Source organism: Rhinolophus hipposideros (genome assembly GCF_964194185.1).
Source record: "Rhinolophus hipposideros genome assembly, chromosome: 8".
Classification (NCBI taxonomy): domain Eukaryota; kingdom Metazoa; phylum Chordata; class Mammalia; order Chiroptera; family Rhinolophidae; genus Rhinolophus; species Rhinolophus hipposideros.
In genome coordinates, this window is record NC_138054.1 from 67,720,219 (window position 1) to 67,745,867 (window position 25,649).

The window sequence follows — 25,649 nt, forward strand, 5'->3', positions numbered from 1 at the left end:
AAGTAACCTCTCTATGACTGTCTGCCTATTTGTAAATGGAGATTCAAATGTTTATAAGGTTTGTAATTTGATTAAAATATACAAAACATGTAAAGCATAATGTAGAGCAGTATTTGGCACATAATTAGTGATAATAAATAAATGACAGTTATTATTGTTTATATTATGCCTATATTTATAAAACAGTTTTTCTGTCTCTACCAGTAACAGGCAAATTTGCTTCCTGTCACTGGCAGCACACTTGCTTTTTCTTCCTACCCTACTCTCCCCTTCCCCAACTCGCTACTTGCTCTGATCTGTTTTACCCTAGGAAAGCTGATAATCAAGCCAATATGAAAGCCAACGAACATAAGCTCTCCTATAAGTAAAATGCACTAAATAGAATCTAAAATGACTATTTTGACACAATCCCTGAAGTGTTAGGGAGAAATTACTAGATAAATGTTCTACGAATGATCCAAATACTGCTACCTTATAACCATATATGAGTCTACATTTTTAATAGCTTTATCCTCTCTAAAACTGTTTTTGAATAATGAAAACTTTTTTGTTGATTTCTAAGCTATGTAAAGGTTAACAAAACCAAACGAACGAAAAAAAATTTTAACATACCCACTTCATCTGAAAGGTCTCTCATTTAATGAACTTACTATCAATATATAAAGAACTTTTTTTTGTTCTAAGTTTCCAATTTTAGTTTGCTGGGAGAAATTCATTAGGCCTCTTGGATACCTAAACAGAGCCCTTTTCTTGAACCCAAATCAACTCACCTGTAAAGACTGAAGAAAGAGTACCCAGACTTCACGTGGCAGTTCACTTTCAGACACTGAAAGTAGTAATTCAAAACAACTCCTACAACATAAATAAGTTAGTAAATAAAAGTGGTTATAGTCATAATCAAATACAGTATGATAGTGATACTGAATATATGTTTTACATTTGTTCAGACTATTTTATATTTGTTTTTTACTTTTCAAAATTTCCTTCAACATTGTTACATTGACTTTTCAACTTTAGAAAAGAAGAAAAACCACCAGGCTTTATAATTACATCGTTGCTTTAACATATTTAGTGAGACTATAAGTCTTTTATAAATCATATTCAAAGCAGTTTTATTTAGTTTATTAGGGTGTGTGACTATATAGGAACCATTCTGATTCCAGAAGACAAAAACAGGAGCTCATGCTATTGTCAATTTAGCTGATAAAGCGATAAATATATGTAACTGCCATCTCTGTATGTTCTTGTCACTTGCAGAAGTAGCAGAAAGACTATCAAGACCATTTTTTTACCTCTAACAAACAAATCAAGCAAGTAAAAGTTTTCTTCTTTCTACCCTAAGCAATTCCCCAAACACATAACAGAGAATTTAAAAAAATGAAATGCATAACAATTTGAATAAAGATCAACTCAAAATACCTATCAACCAACACCTCTCTAAAATCTTGCGGAATGCTACTTTACCACTTAGAAATTAGCACAGGTAATGTAGAAATTGGGATTTAGTAGAAGGAATAATGTGATTATAAAACCAGGAATGTTTGGATTCCATAAAAGGCACAATATATTAGAGGTTTCGCGTTTTGGAGAATGGAAAGGAAAATATATGAAGCCAGAGAAAAATAAAATGGACCACCCAGATTAGAAGTTATCCCACCAAACAATCTATAAGCTGAACCCAAGTGATTCCCCAAATAACAACTGAATAGCTAGCATATTTTTTCAATTTGCAGATGAAAATTACATTAGTTATAATTTTGTCTGCCACTACCCAGCCAAATATTAAACCAGCAGCTAAATTATCATAGATTCTTAGGGTGGTAATCTTTTGATGTACCCTGATATTTTCTGCTGGTCAAATGTTTAGTTCCAGTAATATAACTGAATTGCAGAATATCAAAATGTTTCCCCTCAAAGTGTTCCTCAACGATCACAAGTTTTCACATACTGTCACCTGAATTGATACCTCAGGACAGAGAAAATATGTATCATCATTGGATTCTAAACCTGAGTATGAAAAGAGACTCTAGAGGCAATTTAAGATTATGTTGCTTGGCTTGTACTTCGTCTCCAGGGAACCTGAGTGTGAAGGCTCAAAGCAAAGGAGATTACATTCAAAGGCAGAACTCTAATGGTGCTTTGAATAACAAGATGCATAGTAAACAAAAGTCAGGCAAACATTACAACCAAAAGCACTCAGTTTTAAGAGTGATTTAAGTTCTTAAACTTACAGTACTAATCTGCCAAGCACTAACAGGACATCTTCACATTCAGTAGTTAAATATGGGCGTGCACTGGCAAAGCTTTGGATGGCAAGTCGATATACCTCCAGAAGATACACCATATGCTCTGATGCATTCTTGTTGCTTGCATATTGCAAGAGAGTCTAAAAAAATAAAATTAAAGTTTTAATTATTTAGAAAATAAAAACAATGAAACAAACATTGTCAACAGATGCATACACCTTTTATTTGCCTGTACAGGCTCTGGCTTGTTTACGAGCCTATTTTCATCACTTAATGAACTACTGAGTTAAAGAAAAGGTACACCTGGTTCTTCTGACGTGAGAATAAACCCATGAGTAGTGGTTCTAGAAAGAACCACTATAGGTCTGGAGTTACCATCTCTGAAATTTAGCAATGAGTTTGGTATGCTACGACATTAAATTGAGCACCAACCACGTGCCAGGCTCAGGTATACAAGAACAAGACTGATCCCTGCCTTGTACAAGGAGGCTTATTCCTGAGTGTGGCGCTCAGCTCTACAGCTCCATAAAATCCTTTTCTTCCCCCTCCACACATAGGATTGATTATGCGTAATTTATACTAACCAATTTATAAAAGGTTGATGTTATATTTTTATTGTTAATGAAGTTTATTTTTAAAAATTAACATATAAGCCAAATGTTTACTTGTTTACAGTGGGGGGAAAATCATCAGCCAGGTACCCTTTTATGTACGAGATTATCTAGTGAGTACAAAATCTAAAACAAAGAAAAATGGAGCCACAATAAGGCCTGATAAATTCTGTGTTCAACACTAAAAATTTGTTCAAGTGATGGTGAAAAGCTGGCTTATGTTCTCTTGGACAGTGCTGGAAAATCACTGCCAAGTTCTTGTCTGGGGACTCTCTAGGTTCCGTGGAGTTGCTCTCTCTTCTATTAATGTATTTCTTCTAACAACTGATTGGGTTTTGCTTATGCTTAACTGATACAGCTGGTTAGGTTAAGACAGGCAGGATACAAGCTTTTCCCCACTAGAATACACATTCTGACAGGGCTAGGGAGTTCCTAGTGTTCTTAGTTTGGTGCTACTTCTATAGGCAAGTCTTCTTTTCAGGGGGCAGCTTTATCTTGAGTTAATTACATTATGTGAATTAATTACCCCCAGAATCATCTTTTCCAAGATTCCTAACTTCCTGTCTTCACTTTTTCTGCCTGAAGAACTACATATAGCTGTAGCGGCACTGGAGGATTCCACTAAATTTTCTGCAGCTTTAGTTTCCACAAACCAGGCACAGGTCCCGATATCAGTTATCAGTTCTGACTATAAAGAACTGCACTGGTCTTGATTACTTAAAAAAAAAATCTTACAAGGAAATATATAACTAAACATTATACAGTAAAATCTCTCTTAACTAACACTGGATTATCTGATCTTTGTGTACCTGAATGATCAAGCCAGTTAAGCTATTTCAGTATATCCATACAATTAAAATCAAGAATCCTGCTGCTTTACTAGTCACTTTAGAGAAGTGGCCTCCTTCTGTACTCTCAGAAGAGCATTAGGCCCCCATTTAATCAAATCCCAACTTTTAATAAAGAAAAAAAACAGTAACAGGATTACAAAACTGACCCCATAAAAACCCTGTTCCCAGCTAAATGAGAAGGAACACAGAATACGTGCTTTCTGTCACGTAAATAAGATTTCACAAAATATCTCTTAAGAAATTTATTAAAATGTATGTTATAAAATTCTGTTTTAGGTCAGCAAATTATTTAATATCTACATTGTTTAATCTAAAAACCAGAGAACCTTACAGATTTGTATTCAGTACCAGATTTTATGCTCCTTCAGGTCAGATTTACATCTTATCAATCTTCGTAGGCCTAACACTCCTACACCCTTACAGGACATTCTCAAGTGGCACTAAATGTTTGCTGAATACATGCACCATTTTATTTATTTGACAAATATTTATTGATAGCCTCCTCTATACACAGTGCTGAGTGCTGGGGAAAAAGACATGGGGGCTTATCCTCGTGGAACTTTCAGAATGAGTCAATACAACATAACAGTTGAAACCACACATGCAAATTAACCAATTGCTAGCTGAAGTATGCAAAGAGAAGGAAGAATGCATACAGATGAGTGGATCTTTCCACAGTCCACCTTTGCATTTAGAATGCTCCTGCCACCAATCTAATTACCTTCTAACACAGACACTCCATGAAGACATCCACAAGTTACACAATTTCAATTCTATACCCCATGGGTATTTATGCTTACAGTTTGCCTTATACTAGTTTATATATTTTTTAATATTCCTCAGTCTTTTTCCCATCATATGTTAGTGCAATTAAATAGTGAGGTCTCCTTAACATACCCACTAGGAGTGTACTCGGACATCTGAATCATCACTGGAAAAATCTTTACTATAATCCTTTTTAAACCACAAGATAAAGATGAATGAATTATAGCCATCTAAATAGTATTTTAACAGTAAAATGAAAACAAAATTCCATCAGAAGCAGTAAAGAAAAATGGCAGTCTCTTATTTCTCTTTAGAAATTTAAATTTTAGAAACCAACAAAACTGAAAAAGAAAGAGGAAATAAAATGATAAATATGACTCCTTTAAGTTCATCGGCATTCTACACATTGCAAATCAATGGCTTCTTCTCTTTGTTTCAGTAAACCCATTTATTCCACAAATGCCATGATGTGGCAATACTGTGCTGGATATTGAGGATGGTGCTATTCCTGCCCTTAAAAAGCTAGGTATTCTGACAGGTCAGAAATACAGCATGAAAAATTAGCCCACTTAGGCACTATCTTTGATGGTTTTAAACATTCTCACTGAGTGCTCTCATTCACATCCCAGGCAGATTACCTCTCAAGTTAAGTCCCTGCTATTACGTATACCTCAACTGCCCCTTTAGACATTTCCATGGGATATCCTATTCCAATCTCAAACTCCAAACATCTTTCCCAGCAAATATGCTCTTCCTCCTATGTTCTACCTGCCTCTTTTTAGGAACCAGAGCTAGAAAACTATCTTTGAAACCCCCACAGCAAAGCTTGCAGATTCAATCTCAGAATCACCTGTCTCCTGCCCCTAAGCTTTATTTCTAGAGCCAGTGACCTAGACCAGATCCCCAATGGCCCACACCTAGACTGCTTACTTCTCTAGGCTAAATAACCTCCAGTTCTGCATATGTGTTATCACAACATATCTGCATATAAAAAAATGCACAAAAAAAAAGGACCAGAAGAAATTTAACTAAAATGCTAATATGAGTATTAGAACTGAACTAGTAGTAGGATTATGAACAAATTTTTGTCTTTGTGTTTTTCAGAACGTCCCACATTTTCTTTAATAAGCAATATTACATTTACAATGAAGGAAAAAATACCTCCCCTCATCCCAATTCTACCTGCATTCCTCACTACATGGCAGTATCGTGACTAGTCTCTGAAGCTATCAAGGAGGGAGAATTTCTTTCAAGATGATATTTGATGTGGGGATGCATTCCAATTTAAAACTCAAATGGTTTAAGACTCCATTTCCCTAGGGAATCATCATGTTGGTGTTTGAGCATTTAGTGTGGGTTGGGCATTTTCCTAAGAGCTTGCTGCTAATATTTAATATAACAATCCCATGATCTAGGTGATTTATCATCACTCATTTTAAAAAACGAGGAAACAAAGGCATAGAGAGACTAAGTTATTTGCCCAAAGTCACCCAGTACGTGTTGAATTCAGGATTTGAACTGAATTCAGGTCATCTGGCTCCAGAGCCCACACTAGAATCACTGTGCTTCATGCCTTTTCAGAATGCACAAGTCTACAACTATTTTAAGTGTACCTTTAAATTCTGCTTTTACCCACTACTCATAAACTTTAATATTCTGCAGCAAGTAGTATGGTCATCATTTGGCTTTCTTCCTCAGAGTTTACAACATCTCATTTCCATTTAAAGCGATTGCTTCTGGGGCAAATTTTCTAGCAATGGTCCTGATTGACACCCCACACTTTAGCATGCTGGTGGTTCACGAAGAAATGACAAAAGATATCTGGTATTTATTGTTAAAACTGCATGTCCTATGGCAATAGGAAATTATGTTAAGAAAGGAGGATTTGCATTATTTCAAATTTTGCACATAAAGCAAGAAGCCTATTCTGATTTTAATTTCTCAATACATGAAATTCCCAGAATAAAATAGAGTAAAATGTGACTGCACTATGATAAACAGCTGGGGTAGCACTTGAGCTGGGTTTCTGAAGTATGGGTCAAGTTTGGAAAAGTGAGGGGAACAGGAGGACTCCAAGTGGAAAAGCACCTTGAACAAAGTCAGAAAAGACAACTAGAACAGATGGTGATGAGACTCAAACATCAGTTGGTGAGGAAGCACAGTTTCCCATGAACAGATGAAGCTGGGTGTGAGGTGAAATGGAATGAATGGGAAGAGAACTGGTGGCTGCTTACATTGAGGAAGTGGCTCGAGTAAATTAAAACCTTTAAGTCTTTCACATACGGTCCTATCAGACCTCACTTTGCACTTTCTATATTAGTTAGTTGTTTTTTTTAAATTCAGAAATATGACTGCTTATTTATCCTTCTACCTATTCATCCTGATTCTGTCGTGATTAAATTTCACTGGATTCGGCCCATCATCCCAACCTAACAAGATTATTTTTAGATACTGATTCTGTCATGGGATTTAACTATGCTTTCTAGCTTCATTTCATTTTCAATTCTTAAAAATACCTTTTACTGTTATGTCATAAAAGTTGTATCATGTTGTTTAAAAAACACATGAAGAAGTAAAAAGTATAATACTACCACCATACTACCATCACCCAGAAATAGACCAGTTAACAGGCAATATTAAGTTTGGGGGGTTTTTACACTTAAAAAAAGCATTTTAATGGAATCGTACTATACACTGTTTTGAAATTTTTCTTCAAAGTCAGTATTTCTATAACTGCACAGCCTTAGATGTGTACCACAATTTATTACCCAATTCTCTATTTCTGGACACTGTGGTTTCTAACTTTGCATTATTATACATAATGTTGAGAGCACCTCTCCACCCAACTTTTTCCATGTATGTATCCATGACAATTTTCTTAGGATGATGTCCTACACATGAAATTCCTGGGTCAAAGAGTGCTTAATTTTTAAGGCTTTACATAGTGCCAAATTCTGCTCCAGAAAATTTGTTCCAATTTACATTTCTATTAGTAGTGTAAGATAGTGACAGTCTGAGGAGTTGTAACAAGTATTATATGTTATAACCTAAGTACAATTTTTGAGGGCCAGCTGGATAGGGGAAATATAATGTTTTCTTTATTCAATTTAGAATCTTTTCCTTACTGTTGCAGTGAAATAAAATTTTTGCATGTTTCCTTTATAATTTTAAAATTTAATTTTAAATTTAGCATCTGTATGGTATCGTCATCTGAGTTATAGTAACAGTAAGGAAGGGAGTTTGGATGAAAACAGCATCAATAGTTATCTTTAACACTCAAAAAAAAAAAAATCAAAGATGAGGGACCACTTCCAATTCATTCTATGAGGCCAGCACCACCCTGATACCAAAGCCAGACAAAGACTACAAGTAAACTACAGACCAATATCCCTTATGAGCACTGATATAAAAATCAACCAAATACTAGCAAAATGATCCCCCAGTTTATTAAAACAGATTACATACCACGACCAAGTGGGATTTATTCCTGGAATGTAAGGATAGTTCAGCATATGAAAATCAATGTAATATAGTCATGTGCCACTTAATAATGGGGATATGTTCTGAGAAATGCAGCCTTATGCGATTTTGTCATCATGTGAACATCATATACTAGATGGAATAATCTACTACAAACCTAGGCTATATGTTTTAGCCTATTGCTCCTAGGCTACAAATCTTTACAGCATTTACTGCAGTGAATCTGTAGGCAATGGTAACACAATGGTATGTATTTGTGTATCTAAACATATCTAAACATAGGAAAGGTGTAATAAAGTATGGTATAAAAGATAAAAAATGGTACACCTGTACAGGGCACTTATCACAGAACTTCCAGACTGAAAATTGCTCTGGATGTGTCAGTGAGTGAGTGGTGAGTGTGTGAAGACCCAGGTCATTCCTGAACACTATTGTAAACTTTATAAACACTGTAAACTTAGGCTACACTAAATCGATAAAAAAATTTTTTCTTTCTTCAATAATACCTTAACCTTAGCTTATATAAAATGGCGTAAAACAATGTATACAGTCAGCCCTCCACATCCATGATTCCCAACTGCAGATAAAAAATACAGAGAATATTTTGACGGTTGACAGATGACAAGGATGTTAGAGGGATGGGTGAAAATGGGGAAAGGATTCAACTGTACAAGTTATAAAAACAGGGATGTAAAGTACAGCATAGGGAATAGAGTCAATAATATTATAATAAGTATGTATGGTGTAAGATGGGTACTAGACTTATCAGGGTGATCACTTCATAAGTTACATAAATGTCTAATCACTATGTTGTACATCTGAAACCAATATAGTAACATTGTATGTCAACCGTAATTAAAAAATCAGTCAGTCAATAAACAGACAACAACAACAAAGACAATATTGTTTTTGATCTGAGGTTGGTTGAATCCTCAGATGCAAAACCCAGGAATACAGATGGTGACTGTATATTTATTGGAAAAAGTACACATATAAGTGGACCAGTGCTATTCAAACCCATGTTGTTAAAGGGCCAACTGTACACTGTTGCACTACCATCAGCAACATCCATCCACAGAACTCTTCTCATCTTGCAAAGCTGACACTGAACCCATGAAACATTAACTCCCTCCCTCCAGCCCCTGGCAACCACCATTCTACTTCCTGTCTTTATGTGCAATATAGTTTTCATAATATTTTACTTTCTATTTTAAAAAGCAAAACAAGGGGCCGGCCGGTGGCGCAGGCGGTTAGAGCTCCATGCTCCTAACTCCGAAGGCTACCGGTTCGATTCCCACATGGGCCAGTGGGCTCTCAACAACCAAAAAAATAAAAAATAAAAATAAAAAGCAAAACAAGAATGTGGTAATGGCATCAGGGTAGACAAATAGATCAATGGAACAGAATAAGGTCCAGAAATAGACCCACATACTTATGGTTAATTGATTTTCAACAAGTTGCAAAGGCGTATTTCTTAATGCAGTGAGAAAGCAGTCTTTTCAACAAATGATGCTGGAACATTTAGGTAGTCATAAAAAAGAAAACTTCCACCTATCCTTTATACAACATACCAAAATTAACTCCAAATGGATCATAGATTTAAATGTAAATCTTAAAACAAAATTTCTAGAGGAGAACAAAGGAGAAAATCTTTGTGGTATTGGGTTAGACAGATTTCTTAAGATATAACGTGAAAAACATAATCCATTAAAAAAAAGCTAATAAATTGAACTTGATCAAAATTAAGAATTGTGTTCTTCGAAAGATATTGTTAAGAGAATGAAAGACAAGCCACAGACTAGGAGGATATCCTTGCAAAGGACATATTTGATTCCATTTTCTCTGACCCCATCAGCTCTGTGGTTATAGGAAGGATCAACCTAATAGTAATTAATCATGGCTTGGCTGCTCTTGTGCTCATCTAGTAATGTAGTACTTTTCTTGTCTGTTAAGCCTCACCCAGTTTTTCCTGGAAGTTCCTGATAGTATCTCATGAGTTCACCTACAGTTCTGTCCAGAACATGTGACATGCACCATGTTGTTCTACGTCAATTTATCCTTGTTAGGATATATCCCTGTAAGCCTTTCCACATGCCCACATCACCACAATGGAATCTGTGTCATGGCCAAGGGTGTTCCCTCCAAAGAGACACAAGTGAAACAGAGGCAGAATGTGTATAACTTAGAAGTGATACAAATTACCACCTCCATCTCTCCACCCTTTGCCATCTAAGCCTCAACACGTTATTTTTTTTAAAAGAGGAATATATCTGATAAAGGATTTGTGTACACACATACACTTACACTTCTCTCAAAACTTAACAATAAGGAAACAATCCAATCCTTTTTAATAAGCAAAAGATTTGAAAAGATACTTCATAAAAGATACAAGAATGACAAATAAGCACATAAAAACAGTCAACATAATAAGTCATTAGGAAAATGTAAATCAGAACCACAATGAGCTATCACTAATTTTAGAATGGCTGAAATTAAAAAGACTGGCCCACCCCAATAAATTAAAAAAAAAAAAAAAAAAAAAAGACTGGCCACACCAAGTATTAACCAGGAGGTAGAAAACTAGAACTCTTATACATCAGTTGGTGGGAATGTAAAATTATACAACTAATTCTGAAAAACCTGCCATGTGACCCAGCCATTCCACCTAGGTATTTACTGGAGAGAGAGCACTTTCCACACAATGGCTCGCAGCAGCTTTATGTGGAAACAAGCCAAATGTCTAGCGAGAGGTGAGTGAATAAACAAATCATGACATATCCATACAATGAATACACAATAAAAGGAATTAATTATTAATATATATAACATGAACAAATTTCAAAATAATTATATGGAGTAAAAGAAGTCAAACAAAAAGAGACTGTAATTTTATTAATTAAAATTCTAAAAAATGCCATCTAACTTATAGACAGAAAGCAGATCAATAATTGAGGGAGTCTCTGTATTGCGCGAGACAAAAGAGCATTTTAAAAATGGGTGATGTTAAGAAGAGCAAGAAGGTTTTTGTGCAGAAGTGTGCCCAGTGCCATACTGTGGAAAAGGGAGGCAAACACAAGGCTCGACCAATCTCCATGGTCTGTTTGGGCAAAAGACAGATCAGGCCCATGGATGTAACAAGAACAAAGGCATCATCTGGGGACAGGAGACATTGATAGAATATTTGGAGAATCCCAAGAAGTACATCCCTAGAACAAAAATGACCTTCATGACTATAGAAAGAGCAGACTTGATAGCTTATCTCAAAAGGGCTACTAATAAATACTAGTTGGTCACTGTCTTATCTATTACAAAATAGAAATGTCTCATGACTTTTTAAATGTGTATCATATTTAAATTGAATTCAGACCATGAATGGCTGACAGAACATTTCTTTTGGGCAGTCCTAATTTAAATAAGATTGGTTTGTGGTTAAATGAATATGATCAGCTTTTTTATCTTTCATGGTAATTTCGGGTCAGCAAGTGCTATCACTGTTTTCCCCTTCTAAAGATATGATTGGACATGATTAATCATGTTCAAATTTTTGGTACCATTTTAGAGATGGTAAATGTCATCTCAAAACCTGTAGGAAATTGATTTTATATTTTGATTTATATAACTGGTTATATTAATATGTTTAAATACTGAGGAAATCCCTTCACCATCTCAGAACAAGACTTGCTTGTGTTTCAAGTTGTGTTCCGTAGCTTGTTAACAGGCAAGGGCTGAAGGATAAGGTGGCAGTGTCCACTTTTATCTTTCTGGTCCTAACTGTGCCAATTTAATTAAAATTCCCTATATCTAAACTGTTGCCTTTTACTAAATGAAAGACATTTCTGTGTAGTTTATGTATAATATCAAATAAAGAATATTTAACACTTCTCACATTTTATAGATGATCTACAATTCCAGATGCTTTTAAAATTCAGTGTAACAAGATATAGTAGCGAACTTCGCTTGTGAATTCTTTATTAACTCAGACTAAGTTATAATTCAGGATTGTCTTTTAAACAACTATTCAAAAACACAACTGGAGAACTACTGTGTATGTGTGATTGGTAATGGCTTTTGACAACTCACTAGAAGGATTAAAGTAGAGGAGAAAAGACCATAAGCACAAAATTGTAAATTATGTAATCATAAGGCTTCAGATAATTAAAAACAAAATCACAAATCAAAAAGAAGTTAAGTGAGGATGGAAAAATGCGTAGGGAAGGAAGGTAAGAAAAGAGGAAATACTTAGGGGTAGGAAGAAACTTTAGGGGAGATGAATACATTCATTTTCTTCATTATGGTGATCAGTTCATTGATGTACAGATATGTTAAGCTTATCAAACTGTACATTTTAAATATGAGTAGTTTATTGCATGTTAATTATACTTCAATAAAGCTGTTTTTAAAAAAGACAAATGGGCCACAAAATGTACAAACTCATAAAACAAATTTGAAAAATTTTACGTTTCAGTTGTCAAATTTACAATTTTTACTGCAATAAAATGTAAAACTTCTGTGCCTAAGATAAACTAGACAGAAGATAATTCCAAAGTATATGACCAACAAAGGACTCATGTTCAGATTCATAATTTCATAAACTGTTAAGAAAAAGACAACCCAATTGAAAAATAAGCAAAAAATAAGAAAAGGCAATTCATAGGAAATGTAATATAAATAGCAATAAATACACACTAAAAAGATAAACAATTCCTCACAAGTAATCAGATGAAAAACAAATTAAAACCACAATGAAATACCCTAGTCCACTTACCAAAATGCTTAAAATTAAACTGACTACATCGAGTATTGGCAAGAATGTAGGGTAATGGTAACTTTCATACACTGGTAACTGGAATAAAGTGCTACAAATACTTTGGAGAATAACTTGGCAGTATTTATTATAGTTAACAATAGGCCTATATAAAAACCCAGCAATTCCACTGTAAACATATAACCCTAAAGAAATTCTTACATCCATGTATCAAGATATTTTGGAAAAATGTCCACCCCACCAGTGTAAATGCCTCTAAACCCATCAATAAAAGAATAGATAAATGAACCGTGATATATTTACATAATAAAATACTGCACATCAGTGAAAAATGCATCAAAGCTACAGATACCACCAATACAGATAAATCTTAGAAACATGATGTTGAATTTTAAAAGCTTGAAAAGAATACGTACAAGTACATCATTTAAGCAATGCTGAAAAACAAAATAATGCACACTGCATTAAAATGTACAAATAAATTTTAAAAAATAAAGAGATGCAGGGGAATGATTAAATATTCAATCATTTTATTTCTTAGGTTGTTTTCATTTTATACTCTTTACTACTTTGTATGTTGAAGATACTTGATTTTTAAAAAAGTAACACATGCTTCAAAGTTCTGAGCAGAACTGATTTTCAATCTAGACTCATATACCTAGCCACAGTAACATAATCAAGAGTGAGGAGAGACCTTGGGAAGCTACTAAAGGGTATCCTCCCACATTCAAAACAAGAAAAATACGTGAGGGCCAGGAAACAGAGGATCTAACAAAAGAGAGAAGCAAAGAGGAGTAAGTATTAAAATAACAGTTGATAAAATGAAAATTAATTTAAAACGGTAACATATAAGTACAAACTGTATAAAAACACAAGAAATAAATGAATGTTCCACTAATTCTTCACTGAAATGCAACAAATGGTAATACTTTAGTAATTGTCTTTTCAAAACTTTCTATACATCATTGCAACTTTTTCTTTAAACAACAGATCTTGTTGTTTATATCAATATATAGAGCACTGTTTTTGCCTGTAAAATTTTATTTGAAAAAATACTGAAATACACAAAAAATCACAAATAAAATTCACACATAATACCACTTTAAAATTTTGCATGCAATGAAGAAGTGGTTCTATCTAATTCCACTTCTGCTCCTCATCCCCAAATAACCTCTATAAACAACTGAGCACATATGCCTTATATACATAGACAAAAGCTTTCTAATTCTTTGTAATAATATCCTGGGTTCAAATGTTTTATGGCTGTGAGATGTCAAAGGGTACTTATTTTTTGGCATTTCCAAACCTAAAATATCTTTATTAAAGCCCTCATCCAGTCCAAAATAGATTCCTGCCATTCCTGCTCTTCCTTAAACAAGTAGGGTCTTCGCTTCTTAATCATACACCTGCTTCAAATTTTGAGTTTGGTAACCAACACCAATTAAGCTGATTATAGAAAAATGGCATGGAAAATCATGTCTTTATAATCTATACCAAGTGGCAAAGAGCAATAAGGTTGTCTATTTAAAAATCATTTACATTAGGCTTCAAAATTATTATGCAATAGTCAGGCATTGGGAATTGTTTTACTTATTTATGCTCCTGTTACCTAAAAAACTAGTTGGAAGGTAGATAAATACACATGATCATCAAACTATGACTACTGACTATGGTATCTAAAGCAAAGGTAATATGAAAAATTGTTTAATGTTTTTCCTCTCCACCAGACAATAAACTCACAGAGGGCAAGAACCACATCTGTTTTTTCATCCCTGTAGACCAGAACCCAGCATACTGAGTAGCATAGTAGGTATTCTGTAATTACTTGCTTTTGATGCTTTGCACTATTATTAAAGGATTTTCTAACTTTAAATTTGGTTAAGACAGTTTTACAGGTACACATTGTTGATTGGAGTGAAATATGCCTGATATATTACTAAAGCAAATTCAACTATGTGAATTTGATTCCAAATTCCAAATTCTCTCTACTTTGATTCAAACCCTAAAAAGGAGAGCAGCATTTTGACCAAACTGCACTTGTGTAAATTTTAAAAAGGAAATGCTTAGATCATATTTTTTAGAAGGATGCTTACACCAAATCACAATGATACACTAGTCCTGAATTTTGTTTGGTGGTAAATAGATATGAAAAGTACAGAACGTCAATGAAATTATAACCTATTCTGATGCTCAGCTAACATTCTAGACTGAGAGGGAGTTTCACCTTTAAAAGTTTTAAACGGAATGGGCTAGATAACCTCTAATATTTGTCCCCCGAAAATAAGATTCTATGATTTTATGAAAATATGGCCACCTTTCCCCCAGGCACTCAAATCCAATTATGTTATAGATTCAAATGACTTCTGCTAAATGCATATTTCAACATAATGAAATACATAATTTAAATCCCAAACAATAAACCAAGTTAAAACCAATAGCCAAATGAATAAAAAAATATTTTATATAGAATGATCTGTTGATTATAACAGGTCAAATCCATTACATCCATTATAAACCCAAAGAGCATTCACATTGCTTCAATGTAATAGAAATTAACTGCAAACTACATTTCCAGTATATAAAGCTCATCCATCATAGGCTCTCTGAATCTAACACTATGCTAGCAAACGCGCTGTGAACATGTAGGAAACTTTTTTGCTTTTAATGGGCTGTACATTGACAAAAAAATGGAGGTGCTCTACATGAAATACTTCTTTAAAACAATATTCAGGATAGAAAGAAAATAAAGAAACTGACACTGTGTACCTATCTGCTACCAAAAGCTATGCTACGGGTAGTGATATACTGTTCCATTGGGTCCTCACAACCACCTACGGGGTAGCTTTCTGTTACCCCAAATTTTATAGACAAGAATATTGATCCAAGGCAATGTTTCAAGTCACAAGTGTTGGAACAAGGATTTAAAGTGACTTAACGTCAAATCTACTTTCTATTGCATATGTTCTCCATTTCATAAGACAATAAAACATGAGACTGACCAAATGTGATGCTTTATCCATATTTACTGCTAAACTTTATGAGATAATTTGCTCTAGGTTTAACATTTTCATTTACCAAGTTCTTTAAACACTGAAATCAGGATTTTGCTATGAAGGAAAAAGCCAAGTAAGGACAGTGAGCATAACAACTAATGCAAATAAATAATTTCAGTTCAAATTTGTAGTGTTTTCTACTGGTTGGGCATTTAGAGGGGTAAATGATAACCCACCAGGAGGCAGGACCTAATATTAATTAATACTTTTATTTATGTAAATGAGTTTTCAAAAATCTTATCCCTCTTGTATTTTTCTGTTTGCTTATAATGTATATATTGATACTATATAAATCAAACATTAAGTATTCATTTATTTCAATACAGATGCACAAGACAAATATTTGGAGATGACTTAGAAAATAATCCTTAGCAAATGTTTTCCAGTAGAATTATATAATTTTGGAAGAGAATCAAACCTTACAGGTCATCTCATTTAAGCAGCAATTTGAGGCCCCAATTAACAAAATGATTTGACCCGAGGTCATACATCCATTCAGTGGCACTTTATTTGAAAACATATAAAGGTAGCAATATAAGAAAAAATTAGCTAATGGAAAGCACTATTTCCAGTTATTCAGCTATGACTTAGCCTTCCCAGAATGTAATAGCATTGATATATAAAAGATAAATAAATATATGTTGGAAATCAGTACACTGACAAATCTATCACAACAATCAATCACTATGTAGCATACATTCCAATGGCTTCAGATTAGGCTGCATATGTTCTGCTTCTGGAGAACTTCAAAGCAGCACAGAATCTCAAAATTACATGGTTATACTCGATGATTAGACACAATCACATTTTAATGACTTTCACCTAATAATTTAAAATACAGGTATGTAAGAAAAGTAAAAATAAAACTCATAGGAAAAAAGTTTTAAAATCTAATACACATGAAAAAATACCCAAATGCTGTTAAAATGCAAATTAATGTAACAGTGTGATAGCAATTTTTTAATATCAGATTGACAAATATTAAAAGGTTTAATAACACCAGGGTTGGCAAGAATATATTGAAACAGGGACTCCCAAACACTATTGGTGGAAATACATATTCAACTTTTTATAGGCCAGTATCCATTAAAATTTAAAATAAACATTCTCTTTAATCCAGTAAATTTCATTTCAGATATTTATGCTAGCAATATAAACAACCAATGTTTAAGGTTTAAGGATGTTCACTGCAAGTTATTTGTGAGAACAAAAAAAAGAACAAAAATAGTTTAAGTATGGTACATGCTCAACACGTACTGATATAGAAAATTGTCTTCAATGTATTAAATTAAAAAGTAAATTGCAGAAGAGTACCAAGTGGCAAAAACAAGCTGTTAACAATACATAAGAGACTGTTAACTCCTCTGAGGAGTGACTACATAGGGATTGAGGGCAGAGGGGGTTTTCACTTTTCCATTAAACCTTTCTGTATAGCATTATATATTTTGCCTTACACATTGCTTTTATAGTTAATTTGTTTTTAATTAAGTGTTGAGGGTTTTGCTACCTACAGAATTTTAAATCAGTGCAGTTGTCAATGAAATACTAGTTATTTTTTTAATGTAGTAAATATGTATCCTACATGGAAAGATGGTTACAATATATCAAGTGAAAGTAAATTTTAGTATGTAAATTTGACACTATTTTCCTAAAATTGTACATATATGTACATATCATACAGAAAAATTGTTTAAGGATACATTCCCAAACTGTTAACCTATGAAAACGTAGAACTGGAGTATAAGGGGATATGTGAGAGTTGTCATATTTTAGTCTCCTTCTTTCACATTGTTCTAATTTTTTACAATTATAATATATTCCCAAATTTCTTGGACACTTAAAAATTTTAACATTTATAGATACACACATAATACATATGTATTTTTTCAAAAATCAGATAGAAACACCAAGCTATTAACAGTGAGATTACATGGTAGTTTCGCTTTCTGCTTTATGCATTTAAACATCATCTTAAGCTTTTAGAATGAGCATGTATTAATTGGAGTCACAGGAAATTACATATATATTTAGTTTTACTACTTTAAGATACCATATATATTTTAAATATATATATATGAAAAAAGCAAGTTAAAAAAATGAAATCATAAATAAAAATATGCCTTGTTTATACAACCATATAGCATAAAAATGCAATTCCCCAGCTAGTCCATTCATTCTATCATATCTGGTAATAATTCTTACAAGTGCCCATATTAATGAAGCATTATTGTGCTAGCTAATGTGACACTCAGTTTATTTCCTTGAGTAAAAATACTCTGAACTCAAATGTCAGCACAGTAAGGTACTCAAAACAACACATTAGAGAAATCAGACATAACACAAAAGTGATGAGAAATAGACAAATACATTACTATTTCCCAAGCCAGCTATGTTGCAGAAATATTGGTAAACCTGAATAAATGTGAAATCAAGATATGTCTGAAATATAATTCATTTTCAACTTCCAAAATTATACATTGAAATATTTTTTCATCTGTGACAATAACTTAAAATCCACAAAGACTTTGGAGGAAATTTTTTCATAGAAAACTCACTCATATTTTAGGCTGAAACTAGGGAATCAAAACTCAGTGGTGTGCAGAAACATGAAGCACTCAACTCTTTGTGATGTTTTGCTTTATTATAATGAAAGAAAAGCAAGTGACTTTGGGGCTGGTATACGGTTTAGAACATGGTAAAATGTTAAATGTTTTGAACCTGCTAAATTTGGCAAATGCTGCACAACATTTAATGTCTCTCTAGGAGATTCACAATACATCTTAAATATAAAAGACACATTAAAAAATATAGTCAATGTTATAACTATGTATAGTGCCAGGTGGGTACTAGACTGATAGAGGCGATCACTGCATAAATTATATAAATGTCCAACTATCCTACTGTACACTTGAAACTAATATAAAATAATATCAACTGTCAACTATTTTTTTAAAAAACGACTCTTTTAGGTTCATGTTTTAAAAGAGCTAATATTAAACAAGTGGTACAGAGAAAAAAAACCCACTTATCCCAACTTATATGAACACAGAATCCTTACTTCAAGTACATGTACATACACACACACACGAACATGAACAAAACAGTTTAGGAAATGCTGACACAGGAGAAATAGATGGGCTCTGGAATCTAAAGACTTTGCCACAGCTTACTATCATGTGATCCTGGAAAAGTTACTTAATTTCCCTGGTCCTCAATTTTCAATCTGTAAAATAAAAATAACACCACCTACCCCAGTACTTGGCACATAAAAGATGCTCAATAACTTAAATAGCCCCTCTAATTTTTCATATACTGGTTTGTATACTGGCTTTATGTCTACAATGAAAGTTTTAGGAACTTATTTTTTTATACCATCTTGCTCAATCCCTTATCTGTGGTTCAGGTTTTCCAATACGATGTCAATCATATCCAAAATAAATGCTTCAATCTGGCTATGCAAACCTTGTGGAAAAAATCAGTACTTTAAATATTTATGGAACATAAGCTACCACGCGAAGTTCTTAGAAAACATAAAATAAAAATGAGGTTCTACTCTTAGGTAATCAAGATACTAAGAACAATAAGGTCTGACCCCTGCTGGGAAGCAGCATAAACTGGTTGACAAAAAAAGGTCCCTGTTTCTTGATAAAGACAGGTAGGACTTGAAACTGCTACCCTCAAGTAGTCAGGAATTTAAGGAAGGGAGGATAAAAGATCAATAAATACTGAGTAACCATTAAGTGCTAGGGATTATTCTAGGCACTAAGTAAACAAAACAGTCAACAGCCTCATGATGCTTACATTCCAGGAGAGAAGACAGACAAACAAACATATCAGATAGTATAAAGCAGTGAAGAAGTATACAGTAGTGTTAAAGAGTTAAAAAGATGGGGACATGCTATTTTAGATAAGATAGTCAAAAAGGCCTCTGGGAAAGGTGACAGTGTCTAGAACTGAATGAAAACAAAGTACATCGTAATATACTAATGCCTTTGCAGTCTTGAAATAAGTGGTGCTTTCTAGTCAGATTTTTTTTATTAACATTGTTCAGAAGAGCATGATCCACAGGTAGACACAGAAATCACTAGGGGTCACAGTACACAGCAAGAGACCCCGTGGTTTCACAGTAAGTTATAGCACCCAAAGTTCCCACTACTTCACAGGTCACAGTTATAATATGTTTTGGTCAAATGCACTGCAAAGCTAACTTCTGCTATTACAACTACCTGTTAATCTAGTTTCTATTTAGACATCTTACAAGAGATGGCAGTACAGAAAGAAATGCAAATGTGTCAAAAATCCTTTAAAATCAATGAAAGAGGTAAACCTCAAGAATATTCATGGCTACCAACCTCAAGGCAGACAGATCCTCCCCATCTCAACGTTTCCAAACTGTTGTCCTATTAGGCTGCTAACTCTTTCTCCATACTGTAATGCCTCCCATTTTCTCCCTCCATCAACACTATACTTCATTCCACATGTGTAAATATGTCCATTATTATATGAACGTATAAAATGATTTTTAACATACAAGATTTTACATTGGGTGTTCCTTTTGAAGTACTCATCTCTTGAGTATATCATGAAGTCCCTACAATATATTAATAATTCATTCAACAAATTAGTTTTGTGTGCCTGGCACTGTATTAATTGCTAAATACCAAGAATACCAAAAACAAACAAACAAAAAAACTAAACAAGACCCACACTCTTACTGGCTTACTAGTCAACACAAGAGACAAACATGACATGGAAACAAATATTCAGGCACCAGGCTTATGTATGAGATGCTAACGGAGCACACAAGGTGAAAGAACCGTGTCATTCTGCCTGCTGAAATAAAAAATGGTTCTGAAAGACGGTTAATATTTGAGTCAGGTCTTAAAAGGATAAATAGGCAGATGGGGAGGGAGGACCCTGGGATTAATCAGGCCACCTGAGACACTGTAGTGAAAGTAGACAAAAAATAAAAATAATTAAAAAAATAAATAAGAGGCTGGAGGGTGGGACCTGGGGAGGGAGAGGTCTAGATTCTAAAAGCTTTCCTATACTAAACTAATGATGCTGAATTTTATCTTGCCTTCGGGGCAAGAAACCATTTAAAGAATTTTAGGGAATAAAATGACTAACAACATTATATTTACAATTTAGAAAGAACACCAAACTAGATTGTAGATAAGGCCAGTCAGAAGGCAAGCGATAACTGTGAAGAGGTTGTTGCAGTAGGATATTATGAAGCCTGAACTGAGACAGTGACAACAACAAAAACAAGAGTTGAAACCATCGGTATGTACAAAGTATCAAAAGAACATAAACAACTATAAGGAAACCTATTTAGTGAAATCAGAGAAAATTCACAGAGGAAGCCACATTTGCACTGGGCCCTAAAGAAGGAAAAAGCACCATGCAGAAAATGAGAGAAAAGGATAGAGCAACACAATGAAAGGGAAAGACGTAAGTGTGCTTGATGACCTGAGAATTGTTAAAGTAGTCATTCTATCCCTTTGGAGATCAGTCAGTTGGTAAATATTTACTGAAAGCCTAACATGTGTCTTGAATTTTGAAGAATCAAATGAAAATTAAGATCGACTTTCCCAATATAATGCACTTGGAAATTCACAGGCAAAAGTTTACTCACAGAAGTAACAGTGATAACACTTTGATTCATGGACTCCAAGTACCCCTGAGTAAGTAAGAGTAGGATTGGGACAACAGGATTGTCTAGGTAAAGAGCTGAAAAGTAAGTTATGGGCAAGTTTTTGAAGGCTTCTTGTTCCAAAGCTAAGAAATCTGGATAACTCAGACAATTGCGAGGGCATTGTTTTTTCCAGAGATTGTCTTATTTAGTCCACACAACAATGTATTTACACAGAGAACAATAAGTACTATTATCATTCCATTTGCAAATGAGAAAACTAAGGTTTAAAAAAAAATTGCCCATGGTCAGACAGATAGTTTAAATGGTGAAGCCAAGTATGCCTATCTGATTTAGATCCTATGTATTCAATCTCTAATCTAGAAAAACTGCAATACATATATGCAGTACTTCTTATTTTAACAATTAAAAATTTACAAAGTCACTGTTAGTCTAGAAATTAAAAGTGTCTCATATATACAAGGTTTACTCATGAAAATACTTTGCCTGGAAGTCTCAAAGTATAATCATTCACCTAGTAACTTCAAGTTTGCTAATGAAGGCTACTTTAAAAGTCTTCAAAATTTGTGTTACAAATAGAACCAGTTGTAAAACTTTACGAATCTTGGTTCCCAAAATACAGCAAAAACTTGAGAGAATATCATCATTTTTTCAGCAAAACAAAGGGAAGACTGTTTTTTTGTAGTTAATCTTATCCACACTGTCTGGCAGACTGTTTTCAGAAAAGGAACCGAGGGAAAGAAGTAAAAAACAAAACAAAACAAAAAAACACATCCCATAGTCACTGAATACAAATTTTCACTGAATACAACTTGATCTAAGTACCATTTTCTTAGTAACTATTACTTCTGAAGTTTTGTTTTTATTATCTTCACAAACTTCTGAAAATTGAACACAGCCCAGAATGAGACAAGATTCTCTATCCTTTAATAGATTAGTTTATTTCTTGATTTCAAAGATAAAGCTATTTCTTTTAAGTGCTGTAAGAGATGAAGTGGATATGGTCCCAGTCTGCTGCAGTAGGGATCTACTTGGCACAATCTAAGTCTCCAGGATAACATTTATAAACTAAACACCTGATGAAAATACACTTGTGGCAATTAAGCATCCCAGAGAGCACAGGTCAGGCCTTTATGACATTATCATGTAATGCTACTAGTACCTATCTTTACACATTTATGTACTCCAAGAGAGCAGGTTTCCATCACCCGTATGTCAGGCACACACACAATCAGTATTTCTTAAAAGGATGGCTTTTAAATGTGAAACCAAGACTTATTAAACCAAATTTGAACGGTGAAATTTTTCCTGCTTCATAAAAATTTTAAAAAGTTTTTCTGTATCTGGGGAGAAAGAACACTCTAAGTTGACTTTATCTGGGCTATTGGAAAAAATGTGACAAAAATATTGTGATATTGTAAACAGCTGTATATAAACTTTATATTCTACTGTTTGTATAGGTATTAAAAGGAGATAAAGATCAGAAAACAAAATATAATTTTACAATCATAGTTTGTCCAAGGTTATCAACTAACAAGTGGGAGTCACAATTAAGATTCAACTAACTCCCAATCTTACATGCTTCCTACTACAACATACAACAGAACACCTTTTCATTTCATTTATTAGTCCAAAAAAATGTTTAGGGAAAAATTTTAGGCCAAAACAAATCACAGAAAAGACAAATTACAAAAGTACTTTCTTTTTAAAAATCCTCTGTGCCCTCACATCTCTAGGTGTGACTAAGACTCAAGACATTAAAACATTCATTTAAAACACAATCAGAGCTGCCAGAACTAGGCATACAGAAGAATATATATATGATATCCTCTGACAAGTTTCAATTTGGTTACATTCATTCTTGTTCTCTTTCTAGGAAAACAACTCAATCTTGGAAGTCTTACGCCAAATCCACAATTCTGCCTTCCTCCTCACTACTCCTTGTCCAAGTAGTTCCCCTTTCTCCCAAAGCTTTGTGTTCCTTCTCATCTCCACCTGTGGCACTGGAATGCTACACACACACACACACACACACACACACACACACACACACACACACAGCAAACATTCACATGGCTTATTTTCATCTTTTCAGCTACGGGGCCTTCCCTGACCACCATATCTAAAGTGGTCTCTCCCAGTTACTTCTTTCTAAGCACATATTGCAATCTATAGTTAATCTTTTTATTTTTACTGGTTAATTATTGTTCCCATTAGGATGTTCCATCAGGGCTTTCCTTCACCACTATCTCTACCCCCTTTCCCATCATTACCAAAACTGCACTGGAAATTCTGTTATTTCTACCAGCTGTTGTCTTATTCCTGTTTCCTCAGCACTTGGGTAAGTGCTTGGCACCATCCTATGGAGTCAGTAAAAGTTTGTAGAATAGATATGTGTAGTAAGTACAAATGATCATTACTAGTGAATAGGCAAAGAACAATTACACCTTAACACTTCATGGTGCAGGGAAATGCTGCAGGTTATAGACATAGAAACTGGAGTGATACAATGTATAGAAAACATTAGCAAGGACAAAATCCCAGAGATGAGGGGCTCCTAGAAAGGCAATCAAGCAAGTGCTCCGGACCAACAAAGCAAATTGTCCCACAAACTTATAATCTTGAAACACCACAATTTATTCAACACAGTCAACTACTTATTAAGAGTCCAACTGCCAATATTCTATGATTATTTTGCATTCTCCAAGGCATACCAGGTGAGGAGCACAGGGGTGGTGGCTCTGGAACCTGGTATAACAGAAGTAGAAATAGCAATGGCATGCATCTTTAAATTTATAAAGGACTCGGAAACATTGAGAAAAATCTCTGAGCGATCATGCAGACTAAACATACCAATAATACGTAATCACGGGTTTGAACCCACCATGGCACAGAATGGTCACAACGACTGCCAAGAGACCACACTCCACATCTTTCCCGACTCTCCTCTACTCGGAGATCTTAAGAATCACTACAAGGCTCACCAGCCTAATTCCTGGTAGCACAATCCTCGAGGGAATACAGAAGAGTCGAAAGAACGGCTTAAATGTCAAAAAAAAAAAAAAAAAAGAAAAGAAAAAAAGCAAAACCAAACCACCAACCCCGCAATCCCTCACCAGAAAGCCCCAGACGCCTTTCAAAGCCAACTGTCATACCTTTCAAGGACCCAGTAGACGCTGACTCTAAAGATAAGTCTCTGGCCCCAACACGTATCCCCGGATTATTCAGGGGGGGGGGGAAACCCATAAAAAACAGGTTTTCCATTTTGGAAATCTGCACGCTACTCAAAAACGGATCTCCTGGCAAGACTAGCAATCAATCCCTCGGCAGGCAATGGCGCTCCAACCACCCGGCCGGGGGCACAGGCAACGGGGACAGGGCACGGCCCTGCCAGGGCGCCGCCGGGGCCCTCAGAGCTCTCAGTCCGGCCCAGCGCAACCCGCCCAGGCGGTGGCTCAAGTCGGGCAGTGGCGGAGGGGGGCCGGTGGTTGAGCTTCCGAGCTGGGCCTCCCCGGCCCGGGGGCGCGGCGAGACACTGAGGTAAAGCCTTTCGGTCTGGCCGGGGCTGCGGCAACGGATTTGGGGCCTTTTCCCCTGGCCTCCCCGCCCCGCCGCCCTCAGCCAGCCAGTCAGCCCCTCACCTGGCAGAAGCTCCGGCAGTAGCTCAAAGATGAGACCTCCGACACCTCCTGCTCCCTCAGCTCCGTCTCCAGTTGCCACAGACACGGTCGCAGTCCCGGGGCTCCTGGCGCCGGAGATGCGGGGCGCTGACCTCGAGCCATGGATTCAGTCTCCGTTCCGTCTCCGGCTCCGGCCCCAGCCGGAGCCTCAGCCCCAGCCCCAGCCCCGGCAGCGGTGGCGGCGTCTCCCTTTCCGTCCGCCATCTTCCCACGGCCCAGCAGCGCGTAGGCAACCAAGCCACGTGACTCAACCCTGGCCCCGCCCCCGTTCGACCGCGCGTGGTGACGCACTCCCTGGCGACGCTGGCGCCCGCCGGATTCCGTCACTTGCTCCTCCTCTCCCGGCCTTCCCAACAGCTGCCTTGGCAACAAACTGGCAAAACTGGCCACAGAGGTTCCTGCCCACCTGGGTCCTTCCGATGATGTTTTATCATAATTGGGTCACCGAGCCAGTCATACCTAATAACTGCCACTATTCCGACTCCAGGGAACATCTCCACATCTCTTGTTCTGTGGACTAAAACTGAAAGGCACCAAAAGAA

General features: G+C 35.4%; 1 protein-coding gene and 1 pseudogene across 3 annotated transcripts in view; one reads left to right on the forward strand and one right to left on the reverse strand.

Moving 5' to 3' along the window:
* Window positions 1–25,327, reverse strand: part of RLF (RLF zinc finger) — a 66,782-nt gene extending 41,455 nt beyond the window's left edge. Inside the window, exons 1-3 of one of the 2 annotated variants that reach the window (XM_081056930.1) lie at window positions 25,069–25,327; window positions 2,232–2,386; window positions 771–852 (exon numbers count right to left, since the gene is read on the reverse strand). Coding sequence is in view for 1 of the 2 variants with exons in the window: in XM_081056929.1 (XP_080913055.1) it covers window positions 771–852; window positions 2,232–2,386; window positions 25,069–25,311 (480 nt within the window). In the remaining variant the exon portion in view is untranslated. The remainder of the gene's footprint in view (window positions 1–770; window positions 853–2,231; window positions 2,387–25,068) is intronic. The other variant, XM_081056929.1, reaches the window with a different exon arrangement.
* Window positions 10,947–11,239, forward strand: LOC308500930 (cytochrome c-like; annotated as a pseudogene). The gene has a single exon. The product of its transcript is annotated as a cytochrome c-like (transcript).
* Window positions 25,328–25,649: the final 322 nt, after the last annotated feature.